Source organism: Talpa occidentalis, unplaced genomic scaffold, assembly GCF_014898055.3.
Source record: "Talpa occidentalis isolate TD23 unplaced genomic scaffold, MPIMG_talOcc4v2.1 talOcc4.12, whole genome shotgun sequence".
Classification (NCBI taxonomy): Eukaryota; Metazoa; Chordata; class Mammalia; order Eulipotyphla; family Talpidae; genus Talpa; species Talpa occidentalis.
The window spans coordinates 39546543-39571643 of record NW_023601212.1 but is presented as its reverse complement, the minus strand read 5'-3'; the positions used below and the strand labels follow the sequence as shown (position 1 = coordinate 39571643).

At 52.5% G+C, this 25101-nt stretch overlaps 2 protein-coding genes across 11 annotated transcripts in view; one reads left to right on the top strand and one right to left on the bottom strand.

Annotated features, from left to right (window-relative positions):
* Positions 1–25101, top strand: part of DOCK6 (dedicator of cytokinesis 6) — a 40548-nt gene that overhangs the window by 760 nt on the left and 14687 nt on the right. For 2 of the 10 annotated variants that reach the window (XM_054693281.1, XM_054693279.1), the window contains exons 1-26: positions 17–554; positions 5110–5197; positions 5894–6069; positions 6326–6394; positions 6641–6803; positions 7619–7834; positions 9651–9736; positions 11089–11155; positions 11253–11402; positions 12203–12283; positions 12404–12557; positions 12716–12843; positions 12974–13067; positions 13525–13687; positions 16779–16896; positions 16967–17037; positions 17272–17410; positions 17499–17600; positions 18261–18347; positions 18726–18957; positions 19182–19343; positions 19982–20145; positions 21313–21417; positions 23410–23502; positions 23782–23877; positions 24545–24685. In XM_054693281.1, the coding sequence (XP_054549256.1) occupies positions 487–554; positions 5110–5197; positions 5894–6069; positions 6326–6394; positions 6641–6803; positions 7619–7834; positions 9651–9736; positions 11089–11155; positions 11253–11402; positions 12203–12283; positions 12404–12557; positions 12716–12843; positions 12974–13067; positions 13525–13687; positions 16779–16896; positions 16967–17037; positions 17272–17410; positions 17499–17600; positions 18261–18347; positions 18726–18957; positions 19182–19343; positions 19982–20145; positions 21313–21417; positions 23410–23502; positions 23782–23877; positions 24545–24685 (3213 nt within the window). In that variant the 5' untranslated portion in view covers positions 17–486. Of the gene's footprint in view, positions 1–16; positions 555–5109; positions 5198–5893; positions 6070–6325; positions 6395–6640; positions 6804–7618; positions 7835–9650; positions 9737–11088; positions 11156–11252; positions 11403–12202; positions 12284–12403; positions 12558–12715; positions 12844–12973; positions 13068–13524; positions 13688–16778; positions 16897–16966; positions 17038–17271; positions 17411–17498; positions 17601–18260; positions 18348–18725; positions 18958–19181; positions 19344–19981; positions 20146–21312; positions 21418–23409; positions 23503–23781; positions 23878–24544; positions 24686–25101 lie in introns of those variants that run through there. The other 8 variants (XM_037505842.1, XM_054693285.1, XM_054693284.1 and 5 more) reach the window with 7 other exon arrangements.
* Positions 14135–15366, bottom strand: ANGPTL8 (angiopoietin like 8). Its single transcript, XM_037505844.1, has 3 exons — positions 15070–15366; positions 14714–14875; positions 14135–14267 (listed from the first exon to the last, which is right to left on the bottom strand). Exons 1-3 carry the CDS (start codon positions 15364–15366, stop codon positions 14154–14156), a joined length of 573 nt encoding a protein of 190 aa, XP_037361741.1. The 3' UTR covers positions 14135–14153.

Here is a 25101-nt window from a genome sequence, read left to right as displayed (position 1 = left end):
GGCTCTGGGGGATCCATTTCCGTGGCCACTAGGGATTTTGAGGCCTCCTCCTGAAAGGAAGATGTCGGGTTCTCTGGGACTGACGACCCTCTCCTCCTTTATGGTCTTTGCTTCCACAGGAGTTTCAGGATCTTCTTTGGGGTCCTCTCCACAGGGGACCTATCAGTGACCACTCCCAAGTGAAAGAGGCACTCTGTGGGTTAGGGGCTGACCTGGCAGCAACACAAGAGAGGGCCCCACCCTTGGGGGCAGATACAGTGGGGGAGACAGATGAGAAGTGAGAGATACAATAGAGTACATTACATGTTAGTGATAAGTGCTAAGGGGGTGATGCCAAACAAGGCAGAGAAAGGGCAGGACAGATGTCCGAACACAGGGAGGGGCAAGTGCAAAGGACCTGAGGCAGGAACAGGTATCCTGTGTTCCAGATCATCAGAGGAGGCCAACCAGGTTGGCTCAGAGTGAAGAGGACAGTGGAAGCAGATCATGCAAGGCCTTACCCTGAGTGAGGTGGAAGCCATCAGGAATTCTGAACAGAGGAAGGACTTGATGTGGTAGTGGGCAATTTTTATGTTCTTGTATCTCTGGATCTTCTCTCTGAGTCTGGGAACATTATTGCCTTCTGTTTCTTTGCCTTCCATTCCCTATGTCCCTGGGTCCTGACTTCCACTCAAGACAGAAAAAAGGGTTCTGGGTCCCACCTTGGGGAACAGATGCTTCTGAGTCCAGGGTAAGAAATGCTGAGAAAGATCTTGGAGCCCTAGTGAACCACAAGCAAATGACTCAAGTCTTCCAGCCTCTCTGCCAATGTCTCCAGAGCATTAGGCACCCGGGTGCTCAGACCTGAGCCTGTATTTACCTACTTGCTCATTTAATCATGCATTTCATAAATATCATATTAACTCTCATATTAAACAGTTCCCCCATTTTCCTAACAAATAGATTCTTAAAAAAAAAGATTTTGGGCAAACTCTTACAAATATAAATAACATAAACAAATGTTATTTTATGCCATATAATTGGCTAATCTTTTCACTTGTACTGTTTAAAATAAAATATGATATAGGATGATCATAGTGACCAGCACTTATATGCTTGTCCCATGCTGATTCCCAGGTGGGATGTTATTTGTTTATTTGTCCAATGACATAGGTATAGCTATGGAAATGTAGGGTCACGGTGGCAGGTCTCTTAAGGGTTTCTCAGACTCCTGAGCTCATGAGCCCAGGAACATGTTATCCCAGTGCCCAGAGTAATCTCAGAAACCGTGCCTCTCCTGTCATCCAGGTCCCCAAGCATGATTATTTGTTTTTCCAGGGAGTCCGAGAGCAGCATTTTCGTTCTGCACTCACTAGTCTGATGTAGGGCAGTTTGTGTATCTTACACATTGCCTAAGAAGGCCTCGGTCACCGAGGGAACGCATATATGATGGTGGCTCCATGCTATGCCATGGAGCCTAGGTGTGCAGTAGACTGCACTATCTAGGTTTGGGTAATTGCTCTCTGTGCTGTTTACACAACCATGAAATCACTTAACGATGCATTTCTCAATGTACACCTGTCATTAAGTGACAAGTAACTGCAATGGTTTATTGGAGGGGATGACATGGTAGGGCACAATGAGACACAGTGACAAAACTCCAGAGCTACTTAAGGGATTTCAACATGTCCCTTCTGCCCCACCTATGAATATAACTGCAAGCACAAGTGCATATTACTTTTTTACCTTTCAAAAAATTGTGATGTATGGCTTGCGTACAGAGAAGTGTGGGGAATAAAGAGTACAGGCACTCTTAATGATGGGGATATGGTCTGAGAGATGCGTTGATGGGTGATTCTGTCACTGTACAAATGTCATAGTGTGTAATTACTCAACTCCGGATGGTACAGCCTTCTACATACCTATACTATCTGTTATAGCCCTTTGGGACCACTGTCATGGGTCAATGGCTGACCAAAATGTCATCCTCACTTGCATTATGGTTTCTCCATCCTGGTCATCTCCCTGTCCACCCTGAGTTAGTTTTGCCTGTTTTAAAAGTTTCTGTAAATGGAATCATATGGGATGTTGAGTCCTGTGTGCCCAGCATCTTTCACCTAGCATGATGTTAGGCGCTCTCATCTGTACTGTTGTCTGTAGTGAAGTTTGTCCCTTTTCATTGCTACATAGTATTTCCCTGCCTGTGTGTTCTCCATCTTCAGTTTAGGAATATGGAGCAGTCATGGTCAAGGCTGCCATGAACATTCTTAGCTGTGCGTTTCTTCCTGAGTAGCTATGCCTCAGATTGCTGACTTGGCATATCTTCAGCTTTGCTTGATAATTATAGTTGGTTTTCAAAGGAGTTCTCCCAGCAGCTGGTGAGAGTTCCTGTTGCTCCATATCCTCTCCGGCACTTTCTGCCAGTCCAGGAGGGGAAGGGTGGGTGTGAAGAGGAATCTCTGTGGTTTTATATGGATTCATTTTCTTCCCTCACTTTTGGCACAAGTGGGGTCACTCACATTCATGGTTTCTGTCATTCTTGTTCTGACTTTATTGTCCTCCCTGTGAGGGTACACTGCAGTTAATACAGCCAGCCCATTTTCACCTTAGAGGATTTATCTCATCAATAACTATAACTACCACCAGACTTTGCCGTTTCCCTCCTTGCAATTCTGAGATCATATTCTGGGAGAAACCACTAGATTCAGCTCTACACTTTGCCTCCCTTTCTGAAACATGCTCCATTAGGGGCATCGGATGCAGATCTGTTAAGGCAATGAGAACAAAGGTGGAGCTGCCCTTTGTGCAGCAGAGAAGGCAGTGGGAGGGCAGGTCATGGTCAAGCAGCATGCACCATGCCTGCAAGACTCCCACAGGGGCACATGAAGAAGGCAGGTTTCAGGCAGGATGGACTCAAGGTTTTGTCAGTGTATAGACAACGTTGAAGTTCCAGGACTGGACACCAGCAGTGTAGGGCATGAGTGTGGCAGAGTACAGGCAGTTTCCAGAGCATCCATTCTTGGTACTGCTCCTTGTCGTAGGTGGCAATGTCCTTTGGCCAGCCAGATTTGGTTCTGGATCCCATTCTGTTTTGCTATGTGACTCTGGTGCTTCATGACTCCTCCCTGAGCTTCACTCACCTTTGGAGTGAGGGCCAGGCTCCTTTTTGAAAACATGATGACCTCTGGCTTTAATTGAGCACTTACTGGGTACAAGGCCCCATACTTGAGCAGATCAATAAGGTCTGGGCACTATCCTGAGCCCAGAGGCCCAGAGAGAAAGGAGGATACCCAGCACCAAGTACAGACTCTGTAATTGGCTCCCATGGCCACTGTATTATAGACCCAGCCCTTCCCCTCTCTTGAGAGCCTCTATTTAAGGCCAAAGACAAAATGAAGCTGGAGGCCCAGTTCTCCCTTTTTACCCCCTCCCTACTCTGAGGCAGCAGCTGCAGAACAGCTGGGACCAGGGTATAGAGAGTCCCCTATCCCAGCATCTTTTGTAAATCACCTCCCAGGCCCTTGTATGCCCAGAGAAGTCAGTTCAAATTTGGGGGATTTAAGGACAAATCCCTAATTTTGAACACCCTTTGAATTTCACAGAAGCTCCTCCCCTACCCCACGCCCAGGCTTCCTCCTCAGTTAATAAAAACAAGGCTCTGGGAGAGCGAATCAAGGAAATAAATAGAATACATGTTAGAAAATGAGGGAGACTGGGGTCTCAACCTCAGAGCCCCCATGTCGGATCAGGGTCATGGTCAAGCTTTGTTTGACCCACATGAATTTTAGTTCAGAAGTTTTCAGAAGGAGTCAAAACTCCCACTGGGCCCAGTTTCCCTGCTCCCCTGTTTTACCTGGTCTACAGCACACATTCATCTCATTAGTGGCTCAAGGACCCTCAGGTTTGCAATCCTATTTGGGACACAACTCTTTATTATATAAACTTATTAGCACACAGAAAAGTAGGAAATTTTCTGTGGGGCCTTTTGTCTTGATTTTAAGGGGGACTAAGACTCAGAAAATGTACCCCACCTACTCAAAGTCACACAGCTAAAAGATCTGGGTTTCCACCAAAACACAGTGGATTTCGGCAAGTTGGACCCAAATGGAGATTGGGATGGACTCACTCATTCCACCAAAACACACAAAAAAAATTCATTGGGCTCAGGTTCCAGTACTGGAGCCTCACTGGGCACCACATGGTCCTAACTCCTGCCTTCACAGAGACCCAGTGGAGCAGGGGTCACCATGCTCAGAGTCTTTGCACTTGCTATTCCTTCTGCCTGGCACAGTCTTCCTCCAGATAACTGCATGGCTTTTTCCTCTCTTGACTTTTCAAACTCAGCTGGAGGAATCGAGGGCCTGGAGGAATCCCTACCCACCCTGGATCTGCCCCATATTCCTGTGCTGACCCTCTCCCCTGTGGGTCTAGCCCCATTCACCCTTATCCTCCATGACTTTGAAGGCCAGCATAGATGCTGGTGGCTCAGGAAAGCCACAGCACTGACCTTGATTGTGGTGGGCTCCAGGGGTCACACTGGCCTCTTACATATGGTCAGCTTCAGACTACCTGAGAATGCAAATATGGCGTGCCCATCATGAGGTCTAATGGGTAAACTGAGGTTCAGGGTGGAAGTGACTTGCCCAAGGTCCCCTAGCAAGCATGGGATAGGGCTCACATTCTGGATGGGGTACAGAGGGCAGAGTGGAATAAATTTTGGGGATCCCAGGATGGGCTGAGATTCCCACAGATGAGGAAGCAGGGGCTGGTGGGACAGGGTTCGATCCCTGGCAGGGGGAGGTGGGTGGGAAAATGTGGGAGGGCCTGTGACCCCTCATGACCTGCTCAGCCCTGCCCAGCGCAATTGCCACCATATGTGCTTGGGCCAAGGGTAGAGGTTGGAAGGGCCCAGGCTGGGGGGAGTTCAGGTGACTGTGTATTTGCCACAGCCCTGGGACCCTCAGGTTGACATCTGTGGATCCCTAACCCCAGATTCTCTTGGCCTGAGGTGGTTTGTTTTTTGTTTTTTTTTCTTATCACCATCTGGATTTTCCCCTCATAGAATGAATTTTTTGGCCCCACTGCTCAAGTTTTCCCATTCCTGATGATGACCCCTTCTTGTCCTCACAGGACGGTGGCTGCAGAGGTGCGGAAGCAGGTATCCCGGGAACGTAGTGGCTCCCCCCACTCTAGCAGACGCAGCAGCAGCTCCCTGGGGGTAAGTGTTAGTTGGCGCCCCCAGGTCACTGCCCTCTGACAGAGGTAGGGTTTCCCCTCTGCCAGGGTTCTGTCCCACCCATCCCTCCTCCTAGTACCCTGTCCTGCGGGGAAGCTAAGACTCAGGGGAGGAGACCCTTTCCTGGTCCCAGTGGTGTCCTCCATTCCTGTTTCCTTGAGCGGGTAGGGTGGTCCCTATCACTGCAGCTGCTTCCTGGAGCGGAGGGAGTGACAGCCCTGTGGGTGGTCGGGGGTGGGGGTGGGGAGCCGCCTGCTCCAGCCTGCTGTCACCCCATCTCCTGCTGCCTGGACCACCCAGATGGAGGGAGGGTGGGAGCTATGGTGGAGATGGGGCATGGCAGCTTTTTCTCTGCAGTGGGGAGGGGGCAGGGCCTTCCTGCTGCAGGGCCTTAGAAATTGTCTTTCTTTGCTGCAGTCAACTTGTCCTTCCTTCTGCCGTTAGTTCCCTGCCTTTCCAGGCTCCAGGGTGTGATTTCCTGCCTGGGAAGAGGGGCCGGACAAGCCAAGCTGGGCTGGGGGTGGAGAGTCTGAGGTCACTGTTTTCCATGGCATCTCCACAGTTCGAACACCCTCCATGGCTCCCTCTGCCCTTATGATCAAGTTCCAGCTTGTGCCCACCCCATCCCCCACTCTGAGCCCCCAGGAGAGGGGTCACAGCCTCTTTGCTCTGACCCAGGTCCCACTGACTGAAGTCATTGAGCCCTTGGACTTTGAAGATGTGCTCCTGAGCCGACCACCAGATGCTGAGCCCGGGCCCCTCCGGGACCTGGTCGAGTTCCCAGCTGATGACCTGGAGCTGCGGCTGCAGCCCCGGGAATGCCGAACCACAGAGCCAGGAATCCCCGAGGATGGGTGGGTTCAGCTCCACACCCTTCCTGTCCCAAATTCCATTCTACTTCCATGACTCCCATCAACATCCCCTTTCCATGAAGCTCCAGAATCCAACAGTCCTGAGTCCGGCTGTGTGACCTGGGACAAGCACCCTTCCTCTCTGAGTCCCCATCTCCCCATGTCTGAAATAGATGGAGTGTAAGTCCTACCTCACAGACCGCTAGGACAATTAACACAGGGCTTTGCCTCTGATAATTCCGATTTTACTTTGCCACAGAAAGCTGGATGCCCAAGTGAGGGCAGCAGTAGAGGTGTACACAGAGGATTGGGTCATTGCCCACAGGAGGTGAGTCTGGCTCTGGGGCAGTCTTGAGGGCAGAGGGTCAAGGGACTGGGTCTGAACCCAGAAGCCCCACGTCATTGTGTGTAGCTGGTCCTCCTGTTTACCTGCCCTGTCTTGTAAGTTGGCCAGACTTCTCTGGTGGGGCACAGGCAGGACAGATGGCATGGTATCACACGTGCCCCACAGGTACATCACAGCACATTGGGGAACCCTGGCCCCTGCCACCCATCCAGCCTCACCTCCTCCTAGGTACCAGCATCTGAGTGCAGCGTACAGCCCCATCACCACAGAGACGCAGCGAGAGCGGCAGAAGGGCCTCACCCGCCAGGTCTTTGAGCAGGATGCTTCTGGGGATGAGAGGTCCGGCCCCGAGGACTTGGTGAGGGAGCCCCTCGCAGGGGTCACTGCAGGGGTATGTGTATAGGTTCCAGCCCCAGCTCTCTGTCATTTGTGGAGGGAATAACCCAAGTAGCATTGAACCCAAAAGGAAATAAGTCAGCCCTGTGAGTGAAAAGTCAAGCGTAACACATTTATAAAGTGCTTTAAGTATATGAAATGCTTTATGTTTATCCTTACCTTTCAACCTATGAGTCAGGGCAACCATTACATCCATTTTGCAAATTAAAAAAAACTGAGACACAACAGGGCAATTAGAGGGCCTTCACCAGTCCATTGGGTCTTGAGCTTGTCTTTGCCAATCAGCATTTATTGAGCACCTACTTTATAATACCCCATAGTTACTATTTTCACACATAGCTAGGAGAGATAGGGACACTGAGGACCTTAGAGGTGGGGGTAGGCCCAGGGCCACAGAGTTAAGCTGGGATTTGAACCAGAGCAGTCTAGCTCTGTCCTAGCTGGGTCTGGGAAGTCAGGTAGGGTCCTGGCCAGAGACAACCCTAGTGGGAAGAACTCTTCCTCCCTGGCAACAGTGAGTCCTGGGGAAGATTCTCATCCCCATGGGGCCAGCAGATGTTGTGTTCTGATTAGCCAGATGCAGATCATAGTTGAAGAACAGAATTTAGGAATAGGAGTAACCTCCCCCAATAATGGTAAAGGAGAAGAGCATCCCAGGCAGAAGTTTCTAAAAAGTGGGTTGTCAAGGCTCCCAGGTGACTGTTGTAATGGTGACCCCGTGCCCCTCGCCCTCAGTTTCCCTGTCTGTAGAATGTAAGTAGAATGAAGGTGCATCCAGCTGGTGCTCAAAGCTTGCATATTCTCCACTAGCAGGATGACCCCCGGCACTGCTCCGGCTCCCCAGAGGACACGCCACGAAGCAGTGGTGCCTCTGGCATCTTTGACCTGAGGAACTTGGCAGCCGACTCGTTGCTGCCCTCGCTACTGGAGCGTGTGGTCCCCGAGGATGTAGACCGGCGCAATGAGTCCCTGCGCCGGCAACACCGGCCCCGAGCCCTGCTTGCCCTCTACCCGGCACCAGACGAGGTGGGTGCCTGCTAGCCTGCACAGGCACTGAGGCCAGCGGCCACTGCACTGACATGTATCCCTGTATGTACTCTACCAACATTTGCTTGGTGCATACTGTATACTCTGTATTTTTATTTTTTTATTTTTATTTTTTAAAAATTTATTTATACAAGAATGGGGGTACAGGCCAGAGGTGCAGGAGGGTGAGAGAATTCACCAGAGACAGAGCACGGAGCAGAACAGGAAGACAGATCGAAAACACTGCAGAGGGGAGCAGCGGACGAGACAGGAGAGTTTGCTGTGCCATGTGGGTAGCTCCCTGGCCGGCCGGGAATCAAACCCTCTGGGCTGCAGATAGCTTCACAGCACTGCGCTCAACCTGCTGCATCACTGGGGAGGCCCTACCCTGTATTTTTACGCAATGACTTTTATTAGCCACCTACTATATAGCCCTATATTTATTAACCAACATTTATTGGATACCTACCATGTATCTTTATATTTATTTAACTAATATCTATTACACACCTACTGTATCATCATCTTGTTAATCAAACAGCTTTTAAGCAACCAATATTTATTGAACATCTGCTACATATGCTTAAATTTATCCAACCAACATTTATTGGGCATCTAGTGTATACCAACATTTTTATTCCATAACTTTTTTGGACACTTACCGTATATTCATAGATTTATCAGCCTAACCTTTATTGGTCATCTGCTCTATACTCATCTATTCAACCAATATTAATTGTATGCCTACTGTGTAGTTCTTTATTTAATCAAACAGTATTTAAACAACTAATATTTATTGAGCACCTAATATATATACCTATAGTTATTCAACAGACTTTTATTGGGCACCTTGTTTATACTCCTATGTCTTCGTTCAGGGGATTATTAAGTATTTACTATAAGCAGTATTAATTGGTTACATCCCTATGTGTGTGCAATCAACATTAATTGCTTTCTATATATTTCTATGTTTATCCAACCAACTTTCAGTAGGTTCCTATGGTATAGCTCTGTATTTTTTCAACCAACAGGTATGACAGATACTAGGGATAGAACCATGAAGATAATACAGACCCAGTGGGTCAGTCCCTTCCCTCAGAGTTCACAGCCTAGTGGAGGAGAGGACCCCCATACCACCACTGACCCAGGAAATTACATGCCAGACATAGCAGTACGTGACAAGGTGCCAGTAATTATCCCTCACATAGCCCTCAGTGACCCAGAGTTGTGAACACCTGGGGGAGGTGCCTGCCCAGACCTTGGAGCCTATGGAAGGTTCCCTGGAGGAAGTGTTGGCTAAGCTTTTTTTTTTTTTTTTTTTAAAGATTATTTATTTATACAAGCACTGGGTAGTCAGAAGAGCGGGAGGGTGAGAGAATTCACCAGAGCCAGAGCGGGGAGCAGAGCAGGCAGAAGGACTGAAGTACACTGCTGAGGGGAGCAGCGGGCGGCAGGAGAGGTCTGCGCGCCATGTGGGACCCTCCTCCGGTGGCCGGGGAGCAGCCGGGCATCGAACCGGCACTGTAGAGGCTGCGGACAGCTTCGCAACCCAGCGCTCAACCGCTGCGCCACCGGGGAGGCCCGTGTTGGCTAAGCTTTGACCCAAATGATGAGCAGCCAATGGCCAGATAAGGAGGAGAGGAAAAGGTTACTCCAGGTAGAGGAAACAGGTTATTCCAGGTAGAGGAGCCTGTGGTAAGGGACTACAAGAAGTTTAGTCAGGCTGGGGGCAGAGCTGGCCTCAAGCCACGTATCCCAAGCCCTTCTTGCAGGACATGTCCCAGCTTCCCCCTGTCACCACCCCTGATCTTGGCAGGATGAGGCTGTGGAACGCTGCAGTCGCCCAGAGCCACCCCGAGAGCACTTTGGACAGAGGATCCTAGTCAAGTGTCTGTCGCTTAAGTGAGTGTGCTAATCACCCCTTCCTTTAGACATGCTGGCAAACCACGCTTCCTTTAGACATGCTGGCAATGAGGCGTGGAACTCACTGTGGGTGCCGTGCGATTCCTGGACACAGCCCTGAGACCCACAAGGCTGCCCCTGGGCTTTTAGGAGGGAAATTACTTCCCTTTTCATTGTTCAAAGCCCCCAATCCTTAAGTGCCAACTGTGTGCCAGGCTCTGCTATTAGCCCTTCACGTATATACACTCTTCACCACCACCTTGTCAAGTGGGTACGGCTGGGGAAGCCAAGGCACAGAGTAGTGAAGTCATTGTACCCAAGACCACAGGGCTCATGACAGCAGAGTCTGCTTTGCTGCTGGAATCCAGGCTGGAGGGGGTGCTGGTGACCCCAGGCCTGGCTTCTAGCCACCCGAGGCCCCTTCCACATCATTCCCAGGGAGCAGCCAGAAATGCGTGGGAACAGAACTGAACAGGATGTGGCCTTGGACCCCAGCCTGGCCCTGCCCCTCCCCACCCTGAGTTCCTGCCTGGACAGGGAGGGGAGGCAGGAAAAGGAGGTCCCGGTCTGGCCTGAGGCCCTGGTGGGTCTCCTGCCCCAAGCACAAGGGCTGGAAACTGGCTCTGAGGGTTCCTCCAGTCATGTAACATACATTGAGCACCAACTGTGTGCAAGGCATGTAACCACGTGATGATCCCACGGGGCCTCAAGAGAGGTGTGCAGGGCTCTGATTCATTGTGGGGGTTGGGGCTTCCCTGAGGAGGAGGCGGGCAAGGCTGAGACGAGAGGAGGAAAGAGAATAGTTTAGTGGGTGCTGCCTGGAGAGGGGCAAATGAGAGCAAAAGGTAGGTGGGGCTGGGTCACCCGGGATCTTGTTTTTTGAGCAGTGAGGAGTCTTAAATTTAAAGTTTTAAAATGCTTCCTTTGAAGGGACATGGTGCATGGGAAGAACAAAGCAAATTAAGATAAGGAAAAAGTATGGGGGTCTGTCAAGTAAATGTGGATGGCAGAACGGAGGGACAGGGAGCTCCGGGATCAAGAATTTCAAGATGGGGGGCATTGTTTTGTAAATGTTGCCTCCATGCCACCTGAACAAGGGCCATGGTTGTGAGAGAAGGGGTTTTTGTGTGAGCTACTCAGTGAGAGAAGCATTGGGAAACCAAAACACCTCTGTGCCTCAGTTTTCCATACACATCTTTCCTGTGAGCCCTTAAATGGCGGTTTCCTGTAGCCCAACAGGAATCAGGCTGCTCTGCTCCTCCTTCCCCTTGTGCCAAGGCTGAGTTGGGTCTCGAAGGAGTGGTAAGAGTGCCAGGGACAGCCCCTCCCACAGAGCTTCCATTTACCCACAGGTTCGAGATCGAAATTGAGCCCATCTTTGGCATCTTGGCCCTGTATGATGTGCGGGAGAAAAAGAAGGTAGGAGCCCTTTCTTCTCCTTCCTCCCCCCGCGCCCTCCTTGCCAGGCTGTAGACTTCCTGGAGGCCATGGTCCAGCTTTCCTCTCATGTCTCCAGATCTCAGAGAACTTCTACTTCGACCTGAACTCAGACTCCACAAAGGGATTGCTACGGGCCCACGGCACCCACCCTGCCATCTCTACCCTGGCCCGCTCTGCCATCTTCTCTGTGACCTATCCCTCGCCTGACATTTTCCTGGTCATCAAGGTGCCTGCTGGGATTGGGCAGGGTGATAATGTCCCTGTTCTCATGGAAGGAGATATTGTCACCAAAGAGAGTGATCTGGACTGTCCTGGGGGCAGCACAGGCAGCGGGGGGGCTCAGAGAAGACTCTTAACTCAGGTGGGGAGAAATGACCGAGGACTATGCAAGATGACATGCAGATGCATATTTAAAAGATTTTTTTAAGTTGACCATTTTTTTTAATTTAGTGGAGAGGAGAAACCTAGTGGGCACATTTGTTTGGGATTTTTTATTTCTAGGAGTGAGCTCAAATTTCCTTTCCCAAAACATGCAATGAGGTTATAATAATAACACTAATTGACCCCTCTATGCAGGCACTGCTCCTGGTCAGTCAGGCTTTGTTGGGATTCCTGCTTTTACTCCTCAGACTTGTCATGGCTCCCACCTTGCATATGGGTAAACTGAGGCACAGATAGGTAGGGACCTGCACAAGATCCCACAGTCCCCTGAATGGTGAAGGTTAGAGTCTAGGCCTGATGGCTCAGAGCCAGACTTGGAGTGGTCTCTATTTATACTAACAGAAAAATGCAAACGTAGGCAAAATATGGAGTTTGGGCTTTGTGGTAGATTCAAAGGGTGAGGAGGAGGCAGCTGATCAAGGAAGCTATCTGCTAGTGCTCAATCCTGAGAACAGTGGGAGGTGTTAGAGTAAGAGCATTAGCTGGAAGGGGTATGTAGTGGTCCATGAAAGGTCCAAAATGCTGGGGGCTGGGTCAGGAGGCCAGGGTCTGGGCAGCACCTCACTGGGCCTGCCTGCTCCTCAGCTGGAGAAGGTGCTACAGCAGGGGGACATCAGCGAGTGTTGCGAGCCCTACATGGTAATGAAGGAGGTGGACACAGCCAAGGTAAGCTCGTGGAGGCTGGTCCTGGTGGTAAAGGGGCCACTCGGAGGGACAGATCTTGGATTCAGCTGACTTAGAGCACTGAGCTTGTGTGTGTGTGTGGTTGGGGGGCTCTCCCCACAGAACAAGGAGAAGCTGGAGAAGCTGCGCTTGGCAGCTGAACAGTTCTGCACCCGCCTGGGCCGCTACCGCATGCCCTTTGCCTGGACGGCAGTACACCTAGCCAACATCGTTAGCAGCGCTGGGCAACCAGACAGGGACTCAGACTCTGAGGGCGGTGAGAAGGCCTGGCTGGCAGGCAAGGGGCGGGGTTCCCAAGAGTGTGGGAGGGGCGCCCTCTACTGATTAGATTTGGGATCAGCCCTGAGTCACGGAGTCTGCCCCTCTAGATCTCATCTCTCAGCACCCTTCCATCACTGTCACTGTCTCCCCCAGAGCGCCGACCTGCCTGGACTGACCGCCGCCGGCGGGGGCCCCAGGACAGGACAAGTAGTGGGGACGATGCCTGCAGCTTCTCCAGCTTCCGCCCAGCCACACTAACTGTCACCAACTTCTTTAAACAGGTGTTGTGGCTGCGGGGCAGGGGGTTTTGGGAAGGGCATCAGGGCCATGCCCACCATTACCCTCCTGTGAATGCATTGGCCCCAGCAGCCCTAGCCCCTCAGCCCTAGCTCACAGGGGCATCCCATGCAGGAGGCCGAGCGGCTGAGTGATGAGGACCTCTTCAAATTCTTGGCCGACATGCGGCGGCCATCATCCTTGCTACGGCGCCTGCGGCCTGTGACGGGTAAGTGGCATGAGGTGTAGTTCTCAACGAACACACAGTGAGCATCTGCCATGCCAGGCCCTGGGAACCTAGCAGTGACCATGATAGAAAAATCCCTGACTATAGGGGTATCTAGTGGTCCATGAAAGGTCCAAGATGTTGGGCGTAGGGTGGGGAGGCCAAGGTCTGGGCAGCACCTCACTGGGCCTGCCTGCCCCTCAGCTGGAGAAGGTGCTACAAGTACCAGAATAAGACAGTAGGTGGATGTGGGATGCGGTGGCAGAGGGAAATAGGTCCTGAGGCAGAACTGATCACACATTGGGGTGAGAGATGGGAGTGACTTCTGGCCTTGCTACCTAAAGGACAGACCCACCAGAGGGCATTGTGGGAAAATCAGATCCCTGATCCCAAGGCCCAGAAAGGATAGGGCTGGGCCTGGAATCTCCCAAACAGCTATAAATCTGCTCCCTCTCCCTAGCCCAGCTCAAGATTGACATCTCCCCTGCACCCGAGAACCCCCACTTCTGCCTCTCCCCGGAGCTGCTTCATGTCAAGCCCTACCCAGACCCCAGGGGCCGACCCACCAAGGAGATCCTGGAGTTCCCTGCTCGAGAGGTCTACGCCCCTCATACCAGCTACAGGTAGACACCGCTGGGCACTTGGGCATTGAGCTCAGTGAAGTCCCCCTTTTTCCCAGACACAGTCACCCAGAATGAGATGCCACTGCTCTGCTTTATTGAGAGGGGTATAGGCATGAAGGGGTGCATGTTCTTTCTCCACCCCTCTTGATGCAGCTCCACGTCCTCCGCTGTGTCCCCGCCTTCTTCTCTCTCGGCTCCGGGACCGGAAGTGGCCTGGTGCCCTGGCCGGCCCTGGCCGGCCCCAGCGGTCTGGCGGCTTCTCCCTGTGCTGGTGCTGTGTCGGGCTTGGAAACTCCCCTTGGGGCATGACTGGTCCTCACTTTCTCCCAGGGAGGCTCAGGCCGGGTGTGCCTCGGTATGGAGTCTGGGAGGGAGAAGAGGCACAGTCAAGGCAAGAGGGCCCCCAATCCAGCTGCCTTGCATACTTCCCTGCCCAGATGTCCCATGTGACCAACCCCCAGCACACTTACCTCTCCTGGATCTGTTGCAGCCGGTGCTGCTGTGCTACCATCTCCTGTCTCTGTCGCTGCACATGGCCTGTGAGGGCCCACACAATGTGGCTTTGTTTATCAGCATGGGCCTGTGAGGTTAGGACAGAAACCTTAATGGGAAGCCACCTCACCCCTCTCATCCTTTGATGCTGTCCAGAACCCCACCCCTCAGTGCACCTTCCCTGTCAACTTGCTATCTGTAAAATGAGATAAAATAGAACTTTCTTTGTGGCCTTGCTGTAAGCATGCTGTGGATTTTGAAAGAACATGAAACAGTGCTAGGTAACTTCCTAGACACTGAGGGAAATGTCACCATTTACTCCAGTTGTAAGCGTTTACTTGGTGCCTGCTTATATCCTGCCGTGTGCTGAATATGTTATCTACACTGAGTCCCTGGCCCTGCTCTGAGTCTTCAGTTTTCTGTTTACACGTGAGGAAACTGAGGCATGGAAAGGGGCGAGGGGGGTCTCTGGCACTCAAGGTTCTGAAGATAGAAATCAGAGTCTTAACTCCCTCAGGGATGGAAATTTCTTACCTTTAAGATCTCAAATTCTTGGCGGGCATGGCCAAGCCACACGCCCTTTAGCTGAACTTCAAGCCGCTGCATGCTCTCCAATAGCACCTGCTGTCCCTGGGCCACCTCTTCTAGTGCCTCGGTTATGGCCTCTGCCTGCTGCTTTAGAACATCTTCTTCCACCTGATTGACAGATAGTGGGGTGTTGGTAGGATGACCAACTCATCATTTACCTGGGACTTAATTGATTTTAACCCTGAAAGTCCCATATTCTGGGAGCCCCGCAGTACTGGGTAAACCCAGGCAGTTGGTCACCTAAGACATTAACTCTGCCATAAACTCTGTTCATCCCGCAATACCCAGATGGCAGCGCCTACCTGCATTTCCAACAGGCTTGTGCGTAGCTCCTGGGCTGCATCCCGCCCCTGGCTGACCTCCTGTCCCAGGAGTCCCAGCACTTGATCATAGCGGCCCAGGCTGTGTCCAGCCTCTGTCAGCTGTGTCTCTGTGTTCCTGTACACGCCATTGAAGGCCTGGCCCAGCTGCAGGACACCATGGAAGAGCAGGGTCAGCTCCTCATGCTGTGCTGGCTCTGGACCACCCATGGGAGCTGCCATGGTCGGCCAGGCCACCGTTGCCAAATTGTACAGCAGGCACAGCATGAGCATGGGCATGACTGGTGGTCTGGTGATGCAGCCACGGTGCCGTTGTCACAGCTTATATGCCTGAACACTCCCCTTAACCCCTGGTCAATCATTAACTGGCCAGCTGGTGTCCTGTATTGTGCAAGGGTCTGGCGATGGCATGACAGTTGCATCAGGCAAATGTCCGGCCGGGCCACGTTGGGATCACGCTGGCTTGGGCTCAGGGCCAGGTGTGGGCTAGGAGTAGTGGGAGGACAGGCTCAGGCCCTGCTAGGGGACCCTGGTACTCTGCATTTGGGTTCCCCAACTCTGGGTAAGCATAACAAGTGAGAGTCATGTGCACTAGAGTTTACCCCAGAGCTGTTCGATGGTAACTGGTCTCCTCACACCCTTCCCACAAGCCTGAAATGCTGGGACCTTTGCTGGCCTGGTCAAGAGTTGGGGGAGAGTTGGGCCTCCCTGGTGGTGCAAGGGGTTAAGATGCAGCTCTATGAAGCTCTCCGCAGCCACTGCAGCACTAGTTCGATCCCCAGCCAGGGAGGTGACCCACATGGCGCAACGAACCTCTCCTGTCTCACCCGCTGCTCCCCTCAGCAGTGTATTTCAGTCGATATGCCTGTTCTGTTTCCCACTCTCTGGTGAATCTTCTCACCCCCCACATCTCTGGCCTGTACCCCAGCTCTTGTATGCATAAATAATCTTTAAAAAAAAAAGGAGTTGGCGGATTACGTGCAGGTGGTAGAGACTCTCCCAAGGCTACACAGCTGATTCCAGGACCCACACATGCCCCAGATCAATGCCAACTGCCATTTTTTCTCCCTGATGCCTGTGGGCAAGTGCTGCAATTTCCCTACCTATAAATTAGTCCTGCCTCTCAGGCCACTTGTGACAAGTGAATTATTTCATGCTGAGTGCTTAAGACTGAGCCCAGCATGCAGTAGATGCCACATTAGTGTTTGCTGACATTACTCTTGTTTATTGTCATTGGTGTTGTTACAAAGACTCAGCTGGGAGGCCTGATGCCCCCATTATGTGGACAGGGAAACTGGGCCTAGAGGGAGGTTGGGGCTTGCACAGTTATCCCTGGAGGAGTGGCAGAACTCTGACTCCAGGCCAGCCTCTGTCTCCAACTCTGGCCTCAGTTTCCCCACCTAAGGGATAGACCACATAACTCCAGTGGCCTCTTCTGCAAGAAGGGCAATCAGGCCCTGAGCCAAGTGATGACTGGTCAGTCTGGGTGGGACTTGGACCTACCACTAGCCACATAGGTCACCTTCTTGAAACCCTGGCCCTGAGCACCCTCTGTCCTCTGACCTTCACCTCGCTGTGCCCATTAGAACTCCCTAGTCCCTCTGTTCCCACCCGCTGCCATACTCTTCCCTATGTGTGCTCTGATGGTATCCATCTGTCCCCCACCCTCTGACACCCTCTCTTTCCCCCAGGAACCTGCTGTATGTGTATCCACACAGTCTCAACTTCAGCAGCCGCCAAGGCTCCGTGCGCAACCTCACTGTGCGAGTACAATACATGGCAGGCGAGGACCCCAGCCAGGCCCTGCCGGTCAGTGACTGTGCCCAGGGGAAGCAGATGGGGTGTCTCTAGGGGGACCCTCATGGCCCTGTTCCCCCAGGTCATCTTTGGCAAGTCCAGTTGCAGTGAATTCACCCGAGAGGCCTTCACACCTGTGGTCTACCATAACAAGTCTGTGGGATAGGGGGATGGGGCACCAATGGGAGAGTTGGAGAAGCAGATGGGGGCAGTGGGTGGGGAGTGCTCTGGGAGCACTCATGGGAAACCAGAAGCAGAGACAGCGGGGCCTGGCAGCACTGGGGGAACATTTGGGGGTGGATATAGAGGGGTATTACAAGCCCCAGCAAAAATCCTGTGGGAGCAAGGGCTATACAAGCCCCAGCAAAAATCCTTCCTTCCTGGAAGGTCACCTGAGTTCTACGAGGAGTTCAAACTGCGTCTCCCAGCCTGTGTGACCGAGAACCATCATCTGCTCTTCACTTTCTACCATGTCAGCTGCCAGCCCCGGCCAGGCACAGCCCTGGAGACTCCTGTGGGCTTTACTGTGAGCCCCCTTTCCCCCAGCCTACACCCGCCCTCCCCCGCCCTCTGGCCCCTTCCTGGCCCCACATCTGACCCCAGCCTTCCCCCAGTGGATACCGCTGCTGCAACATGGCCGCCTGCGGACCGGCCCCTTCTGCCTGCCTGTGTCGGTGGACCAGCCCCCGCCTAGCTACTCTGTGCTGACACCAGATGTATGTGCCCTGCCCTGGCCCTGCCTGCACTCCCAGCCCCACACCGCGTGGTCTGCTATTAATGAATTACCTGCCCTCCCACTTGTACCCTTGTAGTCCTCTGGTGGACCCTCCAGGGCCCTGATCGCCTCACCACTCTCATTATTGCCTCTGTATGGGTCTGTGGCCCTCTCCCCCACTAGTCATAATTCATCTGTGTCCCCTGCCTCTGCACCCACTGTCCCCCCACTAAAATTCCCACTACCTTTCCACTCAGTTCTCCCTGATCACTGCTGCCTAGTAGTACCCCACTGGGCATTTAGGATCCAGGGCCCATCACCCAGCCCACTCCCACTTATCCTCAAGGAATATTCCATCACCCTCCCACTTATGCTCAAGCCTCCCATTATATTATTTCCTAATTCATTCCCTCCAATTAACCTTCACCCTTGATCTCCGTTCTCTGTCCCTGCCCCCACTCCGTTAGCATCCCAGGCGTCCTGCTTGCCCAGTAGACCCCTATAATAAGTACTCCCTTTCCCTCCCTTTACCCCCATGGGGGCAATGCCTGCCAGCTCTCCTAAGCTGGCCATGCTTAGGCCACAGTGTCGCAATTGGGTCCAGCAGCCCAGTTGATGGGGGAGGGCTGGCCAATGCCTGCCTGATATGTCCCTCCCACAGGTGGCGCTGCCGGGTATGCGCTGGGTGGATGGCCACAAGGGCGTGTTCAGTGTGGAGCTTACAGCTGTGTCCTCTGTGCACCCGCAGGTAGGGGGTAGGACAGAAACCCAGGGGTCCACTCCAAGGGTTAGGCAACAGTTCCCGATTGCTGGCCTGGGAACATGGACGTGACTTTGTTCAGCTGGGCCATGTTCCCAGGGAAGCTGCTGACTCAGGTGGGGACAGCCGTGCCAGTGGCCATCCCAGCTGGGGCTTTGACCCTTCACCTGGTCTCGCCTCCTCTTTTATCCCTGGCTATTTCCTCCTCTCTCCCTCCTTTGTCCCTTTGTCCATCTATGGTCAGTTCATTCATTCCTAGCCTCTCTGCCCACTCAGCCCTTGATTTATCATCTCTCCCTACCTAAGTCCTTTCTGGAGCAAGAGCCCTGACCCTCCCTGCTCCACTCACCTCTGGCTCCCACCTAGGACTCCCACCTGGACAAATTCTTCACCCTGGTGCATGTCCTTGAGGAGGGGGCCTTCCCATTCCGACTCAAGGACACCGTGCTGAGTGAGGGCACGATGGAGCAGGAGCTACGGGCCAGCCTGGCAGCACTGCGCCTCGCCAGCCCCGAGCCCCTAGTAGCTTTCTCTCACCATGTGCTGGACAAGCTCATTCGTCTGGTTGTACGGCCCCCAATCATCTGTGGCCAGATCGGTGAGTGGGACCAAGAGTGAAAGGGGAGAAATTTAGATTATTAGATTTATATAGGTATAGGCCTCATACCTCAGTTTCCCCACCTGAAAAATGGCCCCCTGACCGGTGAATGCAGGTCTTCTATAACCCTTTCATGGTCACATGACCCCTTGGGCCCTAATGTCACTTCCTCAGGGAGATAGAAGGCTCAGGGCCCTGAACTTGACCTCTGTTCTGCCTGGCAGTGAACCTGGGTCGTGGGGTATTTGAAGCAATGGCTCATGTAGTCAGCCTTGTCCACCGGAGCCTGGAGGCTGCCCAGGATACATGTGGTCACTGCCCACTACTGGCTGCCTATGTCCACTATGCCTTCCGACTACCTGGCACTGAGCCCAGCCTCCCCAGCGGTGAGTAATGGTTGGGGACCCTGGGGGACAGGAAATAACTAGGAGGAGAGCTTTCCAAGCAGAGGGAATAACATGTGCAAAGGACCCGAGGCTAGTTTGGACAACTTGCAAGTGAACTTTTGGCCGCATCCTCAGGGCTCTGTTCTCTGTATACTTGACTGGCAGATGATTCAGCCAGTCCACAAGCATGTTTGGTAGCTTGAATCATGGACTTAACATGGTCTGCCTGAGTTTGAATCTTACCTCTGCAAGCTCCAAGACCCTGGGCAAGTAGCTTCACCTCTCTGGGCCCTCTCATTCGTAAAATAAAGATAATAATTACCCCATCAGGGTAGCTCATGCAGAATTCTTGATATAGTGAATACTCAATAAAGTTAGATTTCTTTTTTCATTTGCTGAATAATCAGTAGCAATCACTAATGCCTCTGGGCACTTAATATATGCCAGGTACTACTCTCAAGGTTTTTTAGTCTTCCCCAAATTGGTATGAGACAAGAATCATTGTCAAACTCATTTTACAGGTAAGGTATATGGAACTCAGAGAAGGAAAGCAACTTGGCTAAGCACAGCTGATTGGGGGAGGCTGGGATCCTCAAGGCAGATGGGTGAGAGGCTAACCATATTCCCTCCATCCTCAGGGGCCCTTCCGGTGACGGTGCAGGCTGCTACTCTGGCCCACGGGCCTGGCCGACCTGCAAGCCTCTACTTGGCCCGCTCCAAGAGCATCAGCAGCAGCAACCCTGACCTAGCCTTGGCCCCTGGCTCTGTGGATGATGAGGTGTCCCGCATCCTGGCTAGCAAGGTAGGGCGAGGGGGCCCTGATATCTCCAGCCTCTGTGGCCATGGCTGCTAGGTAGGTAGGTGGGGGATCTCAGTGTTGACGGAAGACAGGAACAACAGAGGCAACAGTATGGACACAGGCTTGACTGGGCAGAAGGGTGGGGCTATGACTGTCACAAGTTGGGGGTTGTGGCTCAGACTTTGCACTGGGCTCCACACTCCCAGGTTGTCCCAAGGATGGGTGGCTGGAGCTTGGCCTGGTTGATGAAAGAGCAGCATGTGCATAGTGCCGCAGGTGCATATGTGTATTCATGTGTACATATGTACACATACGTACATGGGGTGCATACACAGGCAAACCTTGGCCATCTGATGGTTCAGTTCCAGACCTCTGCAGTAAAGTGCATATCACAATAAAGGAAGCCATGCAACTTTTTCCTTCCCCAGTGCATATAAAATTTATGTTTACACTGTACTGCGGTCTGTTAAGTGCAATAGCATTATGTCTAAAAATACAAAGTGTACGCCTTTTTTTTTTTTAATTTTTTTTAATTCATTTTTGCGTAGAAGAATTGGGGTGTAGGCCAGAGGTGCAGGAGTAAGAGGATTCACCAGAGACAGAGTTAGGGAACAGAATAGACAGACTGACTAAAATACACTGCTGAGGGGAGCAGTGGGCGAGGCAGGAGAGGTCTGCTGCGCTGTGTGGGTCAGCTCTCTGGCTGGGGATCAAACTCAGGCCATAGGAGTGATTGTACTGAGACTTAACCCCTAAGGCACCAGAGAGGCCCCAATATGCACACCATAATTATATGTGGCACAGAGATATGAAACTATTGGGAAAACAGTGCCAACAAACTTATTCCATGCAGGGAACAACCTTCAATTGGTAAAAAAAAGCACTACCTGCAAAGCACAGTAAGGCAAGTTACAATACAAGGTCTGCCTGTACTCATGCACCCCATGCACAAAGGAACACAGGTGCATACCCTTCCGTACTCTGCACATATATATGTGGGAGACATGTGTGTGTGTACCCCATGCACATATGTGCACACCCATTTTCCAGGGTTGCATATGAGTGCCACGTGGGCACACATATGGCCCATTGCAGATTCACGCTTGGTATTTCGTGCTGGTTTTTCCATCCTCTACCCAGGGATTCTACCGCTTACCCATGTATCTCTAGGGTGTCGACCGCTCACATTCCTGGGTGAATTCTGCTTATGCTCCAGGAGGCAGCAAGGCTGTGCTGCGACGGGCACCCCCTTATTGTGGGGCTGATCCTAGACAGGTGCCTCCCTATTTGACCTTACACTCGTGCGACCCCACCTCAGCATGAGCTCTTTCCACCTTCCTGGCTGTGACTGACTAACCTAGGGGGGATGCCTGAAGGAGGTAATAGAACCCTCCTGCCTTTGTTCAGTGCTGTGAAATTGGGTTTTCTTAACAAGTCTTCTTAACCAGCCTTTAGCTGCCACCCAGACTACAGCCTCCAGCAGAAACAAAAGGGGCAGGGTGGCATACAAATCACATGCAAATAATTTGCAAATCCAATCACTATACCCTCACTGCCTTGCATGACCACTTTCTCTCCCTCTAATACACTCTGCTCAGGGGATGCTCAGTTGTTTCCCTGATAGAGCAACCTGATTGGTGTCCAGGGGCCAGAATTGAACCTCTGGGCTCTCCTATCCCATTTCAGGCAGCGGGACTCCTGTGGGCCATTTTCTTGACCTGCCCCTTCCTAGACCCTTGGTGTGGGCAGGGCCCTTGCCATCACACAGACCTGGGTTGGAGTCCTGGTTCTGCTACTGGCTCACCCTGTGCCCCAGGCTCTGAATTTCTGGTGTGGTAAAGACTCAGAGTACTAAGTGCTCAGCTCTGTGGTCCTGAGTCTTGGGGGGAATTTGGGCATCCAGCAGAATTTTGTTGAAGGAGCAGATCTTAAGCCCCGCTTCACCCCTGAGCTGCTGACCAATCAAATAAATGCACAAGTATGTGAGAACACAATGTGAGAATGCCTGGAAGAAACTGAACAGCAAGGAGGCCACCAGCCTCCCTCCCGGTAGTAACATTTTGGTTGAAAGCTGAAGGGTGAGATAAAGTTAGCCAGGGAAGGTGGGTGTTCCAGGTGGTAGGAAAGGCACATATTTGGGGCCAAGATCAGAGGTCCCTGAACACCAAGAGGAGTCCATGGGGCGTATGTGGTCACAGGCTCAGTTCCGCTCTGCACCCATCACCCCCATAACCTGCACTGCATGGGCAGCAAGAGGGGGCTGTAGGTGCGAGCAGGGAGACTTATGGACAGTTTTCTCCCTCCCGGGATTTCTGAAAATTTTCATTCAGCCCCCCAGCATTTTTAACAAGGCTTCCTCTGGTGCCTTCTATTCTCTGAGGTGTCAGCTGGATCTTGAAGAGCATATAGGATGTGACAAGATGGTGGGAGAGTGGGCATTCCAAGTGGGGGAGCCACCAGAGCTGAACTTTGCAGTGGATGCCCCACCTGCTACATGCTGAGAATCCAGGGCTTAGCTGGGACTGTGGGAGCCAGGGGCCCTCGCATGCCAAAACAGTGCCTGGGTAGGTCCCAGGGGCCTATTATGTCTGTAATTGTAGCCAATACCAGTGGCCTCACCTCCTGTCAGTGAAGGAGGAGGGAAGAGTGGAGCTTGCGTCTCCTGGACCCATTTTACAGATGGAGACACTGAGACCTGGTGAGGCCCCCCCAGCAAGGCTGAATTGGGGCCAGACCTGGAACTTGGGGCACTCTCAGCTTCTCTTGATGCCTCTCATTACCGTTCACTTCCTCTATCCTTATCTTTCTTCCTCTTCTTTCCATCCTCCCTTTAATCTGTCTCTGCTCCCAGTCCCCATGCTCTTTCTCCACCTCTGTGTTCTCTTCCACTCCTGGGTCCATGAACTCTCTGCCCTTGGTCATACCCACTCCACCTTGTCTGGCCTCATTCTGCTTTCTGTGCTGATTCTGTCTTCTTCACCTACACTCTCTCACTCCATCTATTCTCTTACCACCGTCCATGTTGGCTTCTGCTCCTTCCATGCCTACTCCTCTCTGACAGCTGCGCCACATTCCCACCCTGTGTGTCACCTCCTGACTGAATCTTTGTCATTATTCTCATCTCTTCTGTCACATTTTTTTCCTTCTCTGTCTACACCCACACACCTGGATCTTTATTAACCCATCTCTCTCCATCTTTGCCCTGCTGCCTGTATCCACACTAACCCCCCCTCGCCATCCCATCCTCTTCACCCCATCCTATCATAGGCCATCGACCGCAACCCTAACCGAACCTCCTCCTACCTTGAGGGCTCCTCCTCGGCCCCATCAGCCACCCAGCCAAGACCCACTATGCAAAAGGTAGTGGAGGGAGAGGTGGGTGGCACAATTTTGGCCCCAGCCCCCAGCAAAAAGATCCAGAGTGCCCCTCCCTCAAGAGCCCAGGGAAAGGTCATGCTGACTCCTTTTCTCTCCCCTTCCTCCTCCGTGCCCCCCCCCCCCCCCGCCCGCATGGCCTCCTGCTGCTCTAACCCCCAAACCCTTCAACTGCATCCCACCCCATCAGGCCCTGGCAGGGGGTGGGGGTAGGATTTAGCAGGGGGCCTCTCTACTCTCTGTGACCTTTGCTTCTATCTTCAGCTGCTTCACGAGGAGCTGGCGTTGCAGTGGGTGGTGAGCAGCAGTGCTGTGCGTGAGGCTGTCCTGCAGCATGCCTGGTTCTTCTTCCAGCTCATGGTGAGACATCCACCTGCCCACCTGAGAGCGAGGCCCCCTGTGGAGACCCTCTTCTAGAGAGAGAAGCCCCCTGAGATTGTCCCTACCACCCCTGAGAAATGATCTGAGACCCCTCACAAAGAGAGATAGGAGCTACCAAGGGATCTCTCCCTAGAGAAGGATCCCCTGAAACTCACCTGAACCCCCTCCACAGAGAGAGGACCTCCCCTACCTTCTCTATGAGATTGTCTAGTGAGATCATTGAGAGATCCCTAACCAGAGAGACTCCCTCCCTATCTCCACAAGAAATCTCCCCAGATAGAGAAGGAATCCCTAGTGAGCAAACTTGAGATACCATCCAAACTCTTTAAGAGGTGCTTTGAGCAGTTCCTTCTCACTACAACCCCTGCAATCTGGTGAGCCCATCTGGGCCCCCATCAGACCGTATCCCTCAAGCCCCTACTTGCAGACTCTGCCCCAAGAGAACTGCTCCGCTCCAGTCCCTCCCACACAACCTCAGCCTCTTCCTTCCTTGCGCTCTTCCTAGAACCCACTCAGGTTCTGCCTAAGCTCATTTCCAGCTCAACAAGGTGCAGGCCCCATCCACAGCCCTCAGGCATAGCCCTTGGCCCCCTCTGCCCAGAGCCCTCAAGTCCCACCTCTGGCTCATCCCCTCCCCTTCCCCCAGGTGAAAAGCATGGCATTGCACCTGCTTCTGAGCCAGAAACTAGACACACCCCGCAAGCTTCGCTTTCCTGGGCGTTTCCTGGATGACATCACTGCCCTGGTGGGCTCTGTAGGTCTGGAGGTCATCACCCGTGTCTACAAGGTGAGGAGGGAAGTACCTGAGGCAGGACATAGAGCCAGTCAGCTGACGGGGATGCACCAATCCTGCAACAGATGCTCCTGACTGTGAGACCATGAATCTTATTAGCTGGAGGGGTCTGTCCATTCAGAGTTTGTTTCTTGAACACCCACTGTGTGCACAGCCCTGCGCTGGCCACTGGAGACATAGCAGTGAGCAGAACAGACCCAGTACCTTCCCTGGTGGAACTGATCTTTAGGGGAGACTAGAAGGAGGTGAGGAGCAATACAGATGATGTCTGGAGGAAGAACATTCCAGGCAGAAAATAGCAAGCACAAAGGTCCTGAGGTAGAACTGTGACTGAGTTGTTAGAGGAGCAGTGAGGTGGTTGATAGGGAATTGATTGAACAAAGGAGGGGATGGGAATTGGCAATGGCAGG

What these genes read in the sequence shown, in the direction of transcription:
- ANGPTL8 (XM_037505844.1), bottom strand. Translation starts at nt 15,366, where the DNA reads ATGCCCATGCTCATGCTGTGCCTGCTGTACAATTTGGCAACGGTGGCC. An exon ending in CAAGCCTGTTGGAAATGCAG is followed by an intron (nt 14,876 to 15,069) that starts GTAGGCGCTGCC and finishes TCTGTCAATCAG; the next exon opens with GTGGAAGAAGATGTTCTAAA. An exon ending in AAGAATTTGAGATCTTAAAG is followed by an intron (nt 14,268 to 14,713) that starts GTAAGAAATTTC and finishes CTAACCTCACAG; the next exon opens with GCCCATGCTGATAAACAAAG.